The sequence below is a fragment of the Miscanthus floridulus genome, unplaced genomic scaffold (assembly GCF_019320115.1).
Source record: "Miscanthus floridulus cultivar M001 unplaced genomic scaffold, ASM1932011v1 fs_620_1_2, whole genome shotgun sequence".
Classification (NCBI taxonomy): domain Eukaryota; kingdom Viridiplantae; phylum Streptophyta; class Magnoliopsida; order Poales; family Poaceae; genus Miscanthus; species Miscanthus floridulus.
This window is the reverse complement of record NW_027097026.1, coordinates 1-10,579: the sequence shown is the minus strand read 5'-3', so window position 1 is coordinate 10,579 and position 10,579 is coordinate 1. Positions and strand designations below refer to the sequence as shown.

Sequence of the window (10,579 nt, the reverse complement as noted above, 5' to 3'; positions counted from 1 at the left end):
GATTAAACCGTCCAGGTACCGCCGGGCGGGCGGCGGGCGCGGCGGCCAGGCGGGCTTGCTGCTTGGGCAGGCGGGACTGGCCGCGGGGTTTCATTCGGCTCTGCCGCGCCACGGATCAGGGCGCGGCACTGCCGGTCTGCCACGCCATCGGTCAGCGATTCCGGTCGCCGCCACGTCAGCCCTCTACCGTGCCACCATGCATAGCGTGACACAGGCATTTGACCACGCCAGGGCAATAGCCGCGGCCAAAAGTGTTAGTTAACAAAAACATACAGTGTTAGATTTAAAATTAGTTTTCAAAAAGTGTTAAAATTAAAAAAAAATCGCCTATTATCGCCCTATTCGCTTAGCTTATAAACCATACTTTTTCAGACAATGAACATTATTTTTCTCTCACAACAAATCAGTCAACAATACTTTCAGCCATGGCTTATCAGTCAAGCGAACATGGCATATGAATGCAGCTTATTATGACCCCTGGATCAGGATGGATCCAAGGGGGGCAGCCTTGGATGTGTGTGCCACGCATTTGTAACTGGAAACGTTTGCGGAAATGTGGCGGGAATCTTATCGCACTGTGCAAGGGATGTTGGGAGTTTCATCTCCTCGACTTTTCTTTGTCGACTGTCGTTGTTTTTCACTCCTTTTTTCTACTATATATACTACTAGTAGAATGATCTCTGAACTGAACCAGATCGTTTCCAGCCGTATGCTGTGTTGCTGCGTGCATGGCGAAGCAATGATCCGTAAAATCAATTACTCGGACATCTATTACTGATGGGGCCTAGGGAGTACTAGTACCCGTATATCTATTACTGTGGGACTAGGATACCACACAGACAGCACACAGCCACTTTGGTCAGTGCATGTATGAGGCCACATGTACAAAGGCGTTGCATTGCATGCCTTCACGCAGAGCAGAACGGCTCCATTCACGCATTAACGATCGCTGCCAGATACAGCATGAATGGAGTACGGAGTACTCCTCATCAGATAGGCTGCCGTTCTGCTGCGATCGGCGGCGGCACCGAGAGCTAGCTAGACGAGCGGCTGGGTCTGGGTATGTATGGCCAAAGCACGATCTCACTTGAATACTGCATACTACGCCGCGCTGGATCGTATCGTATCAATGAGGCAATTCAACGCCCAGCGGCCCAGACCCAGAAGTATCTGTGTTGGTCGTATAAATACTCCTACTACTAGTACGATGCGTGCAGGCATATACAGCCCCTCTGTAGCTGTAGTTGTAGGTGTAGCATTAACGTAGCGGCGCTGTCCCGCCACTAGTGGCACATGCGCGCAGGGTCTGGCTGCCTCCGGCGCGTCCTGCCGCTTGAGGGCGGGCACGGCCACTCGGCCAGCGCTGGCGGAGTAAATGAAGCCGAGTAATAATCGTCGTGTCCTCAGATTCACGGACAGCGCTGCTGGCTGCCTCCGGCGCCATCGGCGATAAGACTGTCTCGAACAGGTGGCGGGTATTCAAACGTAAAATGGGTCTTCGAGAGCACTGTATTAACATTCAACGGAGTATCTTTAAAAAAAAATCTATTTTAGGTGTCAGGAGAGACATAACCTAAATCTAAATATTCTCTCTCGTAGAGAACTATTTGCAAAAAAAAGTTCTCTAAACATGGGATATGGAGTAACTTTAGGGAAGGAAGGCCTTATATATACTGTAGATGTGCGTGCAGTTTGACTTGACAGAGATCAGCGTTCAGCATTAGTTTCAGCTACAGCCGTACAGTGTAGACATGCTGCGCCTGGGATCGGAGCACCATCTGGCGCGCTTCATTGTTTCCCCCAGGTAGGCGGAGCAGCCATGCAGCCCTATCAGCAAAATCCGGACGCAAATGCGCAGTACTAGCAGTCTAGTGCAGCAATAGCAAGCAGGAGGAATCGCATCCGCGCAGAGAGCTTCAGACGGCGCACAGATCCCGGTGCGCGACGCGGTACGCCGGCAACGGCAAGGGATGGATCGATTCGATCGATGATGGCTGCTGGCACACACACCATCATCGCCAGCGCGGCGAGGCCGGCCGGCAGTACAGCCGGCCTAGCTGGTGCACGTACGTATCATACGCGCGATACGAACAATCCCGCGCCCATCCTTTCTGACGCCACGGGGCCGGCCGGCACGGCGGCACCCCGCCTGTTGCGTGCGGTCTTGCGGAAACCGCCACCTCAGGCTCCCGGCCTGCCGGCCACTGGCCGCGATCCGCCCCCGCTGGTCGCCACATTATGTCGTCCCGTCTAGTCGCGTCGATCGCGCTCGTTAGCGTTAGGCCACCCTGGTTCTGAGAGTGACCATGCCTGCGAGGTGCGAGCACGTCACGCGAATGGCAGTAGTGTAGTGCACCCTACAGCTCTGCTCTTGTTTCCCGTTGAGGCGTTGACTCTTCCCCTCCTTCTCTGAATTTTACTTTACGGACTTGCGCATGCATGCACCCGGCCGTGCTTTTGGGGACAAACCAAAAAGAGAGGAGGATAAAGGGCAGAGGGTGGAAACAACAAAAAAGATCATCAGGTCACCGTATATAGGGACAAAAAATAGCCCATCTTGTAAAAAAAAAGGATTAAGGATAAGCTAATTGTCGGCTATTAAGGGCTAATAGATTCTAACCATAGATTAGCCATCATTAGCTCTTTTTAGCCTAGAATTAGTCCACATTTAGGCGTTCTAATTGGTATAAAAAACATGGGCTAATTATTAGCTTTGGGATCCAAAAATATACATATACTTGTATTAATAGCAACACTGTAAATATATTCCCTCAACATTCACCAACAGGATGGCAGATGGGGTATTGTATGGGTATAGTACAGCAGCCGAGCGGAGCAGCAGGAGTATGTTCTCAACTGTAGTAGCGGGCATAACGAAAGATGCTTACCACTTCCTGCAAGGCTGCAAAGGCAATGCAATTTTCAAGCCGGCTCGCCGTGTCATGCCCCGTGAGGGTACATCGGTTTCGATGTAAAAATATCGATCGGTCTTGCTCTTGCCAAAGAAAATGCATGGTCGGAGCCGGGCCGGTGACGAGGCTCGCTCGAGAGCCGTGGGACGGATCGGCCTTGGCGCCGGGCGTTGCGGCAGGTGGCGGCCGGCACACGGATCGAGCTGCCGGGCCGAGGCCGAGAGCACTTGGCCGCTGGCGACGGCCAATGGAGGGCTGGAGGCCCGGGCATGCCGCGCGACGCCCCGGAGGCAGGCAGGCAGGGCCGCAGGGGTCGCAGTTTGACTAAGTACTCGCCGCGCACATGCCGCTCCCCAACGCTTTAAAGAATGGGCCAGAGAGATCTTGTGCTGGAGCAGTACGTACGTCGAGCCCCGGAGACACACACACATGCTACTCGGATACGCTCCCCCTTCGCCAAGTCGCCATTGCTTTTGCTAGCTACATGTGCGGTAGGACTCCGGGTACCCACGACAAATTATATGGGCTGCGTCTTCAAAGGTGGTTCAGCCCATAAGACGAAACCTTATGGGACATGACTCTGCTCGGCGTCTCTCGTAAGACACCGGAAAAACATCCTGAAGATACTACGAGATCTGTTAGGATACGTATAATCCCAAGATTCTTGTAATCTGTTATTAGTTTCAAGTTATCTCTCACATCTAACCGACTTGTAACTCTGTCCTCCGAACTATATAAAGCGGGCAGGGACCTCCTCTAAACTCACGCAATATCATACGATAGCTAATATAAACCAACAGACCACATGAGTAGATTATTACGTCATACTGACGGCATGAACCTGTTTAACTCGTGTGTCTCTATTGTCTTCTTGTTCTTGATCACACGCTTCTCTGCCGATCAATCTACCTTCGTGGGATACCCCTCGGAGGACTGCCGATGATATTTGTCGACAGTTGGCGCGCCAGGCAGGGGCTTGCGTGTTGTTTCCTTGTCGAACAAGATGACTTTTTCCGCAGGCTCTTCGTCCCTTCGCAGCCCAGCCAGATCTTCATGGTTGGACCCCCCTTGTGGGTCATCAACGCTGAAGGAGTTGGAGAGCTCATCGAGCCGGTGCAGATCGATTCTGCGCCGATCACCTCAACACCTACGACTGTAGATCCGATCTCGAAACCACCTCTGGGATCGTCTTCATCAACAACTCGTCGTCCGCTTCCTCGCTACCAGAGGAGGCAGATTAACAACGATAATCTGATCGCATCTATCGATCGGGTCGGTCTGAAGCTCGCCGATTGCCTCTCCATCGCCGAATCGGCTCTGGACACTCTGGTTCAACGCCGACCAACCTCCGATCTAGATCTATCGGAGGCTGCTTGGGAAACTCCAGGGGCTACGACCCTACCTCTCGGGTTCACCAATGTCGCCGCCACCTTTCAAGATGCCCTAAGGGGCAAATTCACAGATCAGGTTGCAGACGTCCAGTCTCTCGCCGACCAGATAACGTCATGCGCCGCATGCTGCCACGCTGACCGGACGTTCTGTCTAAAGCTAAGTCGCGCTATAATATTTTTCTAAATATTCTACGATCTCCGTATATCATCATAATGTTTATCCGAGCTATTTTCTCCATGTTTGCTCTCCAAACGATTTTCTGAACCCCTGAACAGTCATGTTGATGCTCGGACGTCTCTAGAGACGGCCCTGTCTCCGGCTTCTCTATACACGTGCACGATCGTCTGCCCTCTGCGTTATGGGTGGTCGGCAGTGGCTCCTTAGCGACGCCTGTTACTCCTACACGTGCACGGGCTCCGCGCTGGACATTATGATTAACGGGCTAGCTAGGGCTAGAGACTCAGCTACACATTAACTGGTCGAGCTGTTTATATTAATTATAAATACATCTTCACATCAACAGATCGTCGAGCTGCATACGCTATTTCATCGTCATTACTGATTTTTCTCCGGAGTTCATATATTTTTACATCATGTACTACCCATTCTACATATTTGTATTGCATGATCATCGTCTAGGTGATTAGACCACCTGGTGCTCGGACTTCTCCACCGATCAACTGGTCGGACCGCTAGGTTCGTGGACTTCGTCGCCGACCAGTTGATCGCACTGTTCGTTGGTCGCTTCTACTCAATGCTCACTTCACCGCCGACCAGGTGACCGAACTGTTCGTCGCTCGTGCTTCATCGCCAGATACGCCGGGGACTCCTCAGTGACATCGCTAGATACGCAGGGACTCCTCGGTGCTCGGCATCGCCAGCTACGCCGAGGACTCCTCGGTGCTCGGACTTCGCCGGCTACGCCGGAGACTCCTCGGTGCTCGGCATTGCCAGGGACTCCTCGGTGTTCAGACATCGCCAGCTACGTCGGTGACTCCTCGGTGCTCGGACATCGCTAGCTACGCCACGGACTCCCTTGGTGGTCGGATCTTGCTATGTCTCATCGGTGTGCTATCAAGCTGCTCCATGTTGTTCGGATCAGGGTGCTGATCTTGGGCAGCACGTCTGGGGTCTTGATACGTACATGTCAGATGACGTTGGTAAGATTTTATACTGTTGTTTTTTACCCTGGCACCACATAACCACGTCACCTACAATGAGGCTCAGGGACTAAGTGAGCACACTTCACCTTACGGTGAATGTGCTTTTCGGGGCTACGCCCAGGGACTGGCTGCCTGTTTGGCTGGTCTTCTATTTTTCTTCTACTTTGGACCCTGGCAATATATGACTACGTCATCTACTGTCAGGCTCGAGGACTAAGTGGGCACACTTCACCTCGCGGTGAATGTGTTTGCTTTGTTCTGGAAGACTCCGCGCCTTCCGAAGGTGAAGAATACTATCTCCATTTCTCGTGGTCGGACTCTAAGTGGGCACACTTGATCCACTGCGAAGAAATTTTCGATTCTGAACTTGAGCTCCTTACACCCTTATAGCAAGCCGTACTTGGGTTACGCTGCTCGGCAACGGTTCGCACTGCTCGGCGATGGATCATGTTGCTCGACAACTGCTCACAACTGCTCGCAACTTATCACGGTGGTTGGACCATGAGTTTGACTGCTCGTCTTTGTTCGCACCTGCTCGGACAAACTCAATACGGCGTTGCACAACGGGTATAAGGCGCTCGATGACTAGCTGTGAGGGGGTACAACCACGGATACCCACGGCAGACCACATGGGCTGCGCCCCCAAGGATAGCCTAGCCCACAAGACGAAGCTTTGCGGGGCACGACTCTGCTCGGCGCCTCCCGCAAGACACTGGAAAGATATCCTGAAGACAATACGAGATCTGTTATGATACGTATGATCCCAAGATTCCTATAATCTGTTATTACTTTCCGGTTATCTCTCAGATCTAACCGACTTGTAACCCTGTCCCCCGGACTATATAAGGCGGGCAGGGACCCCCTCTAAACTCACGTAATATCATACGATAGCTAATATAAACCAATAGACCACAGGAGTAGGGTATTACGCCATACTGACGGTCTAAACCTGTCTAACTCGTGTGTCTCTGTTGCCTTCTTGTTCTTGATCACACGCTTCTCTGTCGATCAATCTACCTTCGTGGGAATACCCCTCGGAGGACTGCCGACGATATTCTGTCGACACTACCACCACCACTGGAGCCTCGATCGCCTCTGCCAGCTTGGCATCGACTGCGGGAGCCACGCCCTCGAACCGTGCCGCTTCCGTTTGTGAGGATCACACACGACAAAAGACACGCATGGCCACTACCACTGGGCCTCGTTCACTTCACTAAAAAAACAAGCTGAAACACTGTTCCGGCTGATTTATTGTGAGAGAAAAGCACTGTTTCAATTGAAAAAACAGGTTGAAAAAATGAATTATAAGAGAAACGAACAAAGACTGGGCAGTGATCGAGTACTATCAATTTTTTTTCTAGGGGTGAAAAAAATGGTCGCTATATATGCCGACTAATAAGAAAACCAAAATGCATGGTGGCACGAAGTAAATCTGAAGGCCTTGTTGTTTAGTGGCGCCGTGCGCGGGGGCTTTAGAGGTCCAGGCTGGTCCTAAGATCATTTCGCGGATAATGACACTCCGTTGGTTGGTTGGCCGGCATTCATGGTGCGAGTTGTGCGCTGAATCTTCTGTTGCAAATATCTAGAAGTGAGCAGTAGACGGTTCGATCGATCGCGGGCACGGATCCGCCAGCCGGTTGACGTCAACGTTCGCCAAACAGGGACAGCGCTGCGAAGGCCGTCGCCTACTATTCCTACTGACTTCCGTGAGCAGATCAGAGGATCGTGCACATACTACAACACACAGTGACAAAAACCGCGAGGTGCAAAAGGGATTTCATGTCGGCGCGCATGTTTTTGTTTTTGTTTTGTTTTGCCTCAGGTTGTTGTTTCCCACTGCAATGACAGCGAAAAAGTGTGAGACCAAGGCGTTGTTTAGTTCTTTTCCTAAAATTTACTTTTTATTGTTATCGAATGTTTAGACATGTGAAGTATTAAATATACACTAAAAAAATAATTAATTGCACAATTTGTGACTAATTGGTGAAATAAATCTTTTAAGTCTAATTAGTTCATAATTTGACAACGTGGTGTTACAGTAACACATGTGCTAATAACGGATTAAATAGTACAACACTACACATGACATCAACGTGACACCTCACAATTTTACACCCTGCATTTAAACAACAGCGCAAATAGGCGCAGAGAGCCTCAGTGGAAAACACACACAAGGGACGTGGACAGAGAGAGAGAGAGAGAGAGAGAGAGAGAGAGGTGGCAAAGCAGGTGGGGATTACTGGACGCAACGCAAGGGAAGATCTCTTGGAGATCTGGAGAAGATTTGCAAACGCACTCGTCGAGCCTGCCTGCATGTCCATCTCCTACGGCTTCCAGGGACAGGGACAGAGCAGAGCCGCCGAGCAACCCACGGAGCACGGACATCCTTCACTCCAACCGGCAATGGCAGTCACCACCTTCGATCAACACGCGGCAGTCACCACTCACCACCTCTTCTTCTCCGACGCATCTCTGCACACCTACAGAAATGTTTTCTTTTGGTAAGCTCAGATACATACGAATCCAGCAAGGATGGTGGCTATACATATGACAGTTTGTCTTAACAAGAAACAGAGCAGCGTGCTGGAACCGGAAGGAATGCTCACTGACTCACCTGTCTTCTGGGCATCGGCTTGACGGGAGCCGGGGAGTACTGCATTTGCATGTAGCCGCTCAAAGCAGCTCCATTTAAGGGAGACTGCAAGAACAGGAAAATGCAGAGCCAAATTAGGGGTAAGCGAATGTCGGTCATGGCTCATGAGCAGTAAGTGGCGCACCTTGAATCCCGTCGTGGTGGAGAAGGCGTAGGAGAAGTCGGCGGCATTGCCGATCTCTGTCATCTGGGCATCGGCGCCGCCATAGCCATTGTCCTCTCCCGAGTTCATCACCTGCAAATTAAGAAGCAAACTTGACGTCACCAATCACCAAGGACAGGGCGGGTGGATTCGAAGCACGACGCGTACGCGCAGCGCATGGGCACGCCACGTACTCGTATCTACCTACCTTGGAGTAGCCAGAGAAGGCCGGCGAGCTGGCCGTGTCCTCAAGCAGGGACGCGGCGGCGGCCCTCTTGCTCTGCCGCCTCGCAACGGCGGTCGTCTCCTGCCGCCTCCCTCTCCTCTCCGCATTGGCGTGCACCGCGGCGGCGCCACCCCCTTCGACGTCGTTGCCGGCGGAGCTGTGCTGGCGCGGGCCGGAGGAGGCGTCGGAGATCATAGACAGGTCGTCCTCCTCCGAGTAGTCGCAGTAGTACGGCTGCCGCGCCTTGCCGTGATGGAACCGCGCGGTGCCGCAGGAGTAGGAAGACGTGTGGTCGTCGAGGTAGGTGGTCCAGCCGGACTGGCAGCCGCTGCTGCACTCGGAGCTCGCCGCCGCCATCGCCATCGCCATCGCCAGCTCCTCCTCGTCCATTCCCTCTCCCACCGCACAGCTGCCGGCCCTCGAACAATGCCACACGCCGCGGCGTCCCTGTCTGTCTACGACGCTCCCACCCGTCCACCACCCCTAGCGACTCCCTCACGAGCGAGCGAGCGAGCTGCAGTGGTCGAGTAGACTAATTAGATTAGCGCGGGGGGTACTGCTAAAGTAGGAGGCGGAGGTGAGCCGCCTGCGGAAGACGGTAGGCCCCCCACGGGACGTGGCAGCCTCGCTGACAGGTGGGGAGACGTGGCGTGGGGCCCTGGCGTCGGTGAGGAAGAGGCGGAGGGGGGAGCGACCACGTGCGGGACAGCGAGGCAAGGGCCAAGGGGACGGGACGGAACCCCGTGGCGGGGGAGTACGCAACTGTTACGTGTGGTCCGGGCGAATCCCGTGACGTGGCGCAACGGCGGAGCGGGCGCGCCGCGCCAGACGCCACGCGTTCCCGTCGGGCTCGGCCTCGTCTGAGTCCCGCGTCCCGCCCAGCCCAGCCGTACGCCCCCCCCGTGTTCCCGCACTGGATGGGCATGGGCCGCCGGGTCGCGCCACGCCTGGGCTGGGCTCTCGGAGGGCGATCCGGGGGCAACGCGCGGGGGTTGGTGCCAGCTCCACAGTGCCGGAACCGTCCCGCGCGCGCACCGGGCCGTGCCGCACGGCCGAAACGCCCATCCGTCCGCGCGCCCGTGTCGCCTACCCTTTTCACCTGAGATGAGCCATGCGGCGAGCGGCCAGGGGCGGCGCGACGGCCGGTGCCGGTTGATTTCGTTTGGGTACACTACTTGGGGAGTTGGGGACCAGGCGATTTTTGTGGCCGGTTTCTTCTTGCTGGGCGTGCGTCCGAGTCCGACCACGACAACGGGACGGACTGGAGTGTCGTGATTCCGTTCGGTGATGTGCGCTCTAGCTGGCGTGTTTAGTGTGATCGTGATCTGGTACACGCAGCAGTATCTGCGCCGCTCGAGAAGAGCGGAAGCAGAGGTACCACGACGACGAAACTGTAAAAAAGGAACTATTATTGCAGTGTTTAGGTCGTCTCCCTAAAGTTTAGGCTATATCCCATCGAATGTTTGACATATGCATGGAGTATTAAGTGTAGACAAAAAATAACTAATTGCGTAGTTTATGATTAATTTACGAGACGAATCTTTTAAGTCTAATTAGTTCATGATTTAACAATGTGGTGCTGCAATAACATATGTGCTAATGACGAATTAATTAGACTTAATAAATTCGCCTCGCTGAGTATTAACGGATTCTGTAACTTATTTTTTTTTATTATCCAAACACCTAATATGACACCCCGCCCCAAAACTTTACGTCCTGGTCCTGGATTTAAAAAAGGTCACGTATATTGACTTGGACGAGCTCTGGCCGCTATGCTCCCGTGCAGTCCTGAAAGCTGAAAGTGAGGTGACATGCTTCAACTCCGGGTGACATCGCCATGTCGGGGTAAATTTTGTTGGTTCCGCTGCTGGAGACGGAGAACGCACCACACGCAATGAAATGCAGTAATGCACTTCGAATCTCTTCTACAGAAGCAAGCAAGCACAGGGGGAGCCAGCTCAGCTCGCTGTGCTGGAGAACACTCGTGGACGGGGCAGAGAGACAAGAAGAAAACGCCTGGCAAAATCAGCAGGGGAACAGAATGGACGGCCCAACCCAACCTGGTGCAGTGCTTAGGACCTGGCCAGGTTT

At 53.2% G+C, this 10,579-nt stretch overlaps 1 protein-coding gene across 1 annotated transcript; it reads right to left on the bottom strand.

The window, feature by feature from the left end:
* Positions 1-7,477: 7,477 nt before the first annotated feature.
* Positions 7,478-8,990, bottom strand: LOC136532437 (protein SOB FIVE-LIKE 5-like). Its single transcript, XM_066525033.1, has 4 exons — positions 8,471-8,990; positions 8,245-8,355; positions 8,082-8,165; positions 7,478-7,947 (listed from the first exon to the last, which is right to left on the bottom strand). Exons 1-4 carry the CDS (start codon positions 8,876-8,878, stop codon positions 7,912-7,914), a joined length of 639 nt encoding a protein of 212 aa, XP_066381130.1. The 5' UTR covers positions 8,879-8,990; the 3' UTR covers positions 7,478-7,911.
* Positions 8,991-10,579: the final 1,589 nt, after the last annotated feature.

What these genes read in the sequence shown, in the direction of transcription:
- LOC136532437 (XM_066525033.1), bottom strand. Translation starts at nt 8,878, where the DNA reads ATGGACGAGGAGGAGCTGGCGATGGCGATGGCGATGGCGGCGGCGAGC. An exon ending in CCTTCTCTGGCTACTCCAAG is followed by an intron (nt 8,356 to 8,470) that starts GTAGGTAGATAC and finishes CTTAATTTGCAG; the next exon opens with GTGATGAACTCGGGAGAGGA. An exon ending in AGCCGATGCCCAGAAGACAG is followed by an intron (nt 7,948 to 8,081) that starts GTGAGTCAGTGA and finishes ACATTTCTGTAG; the next exon opens with GTGTGCAGAGATGCGTCGGA.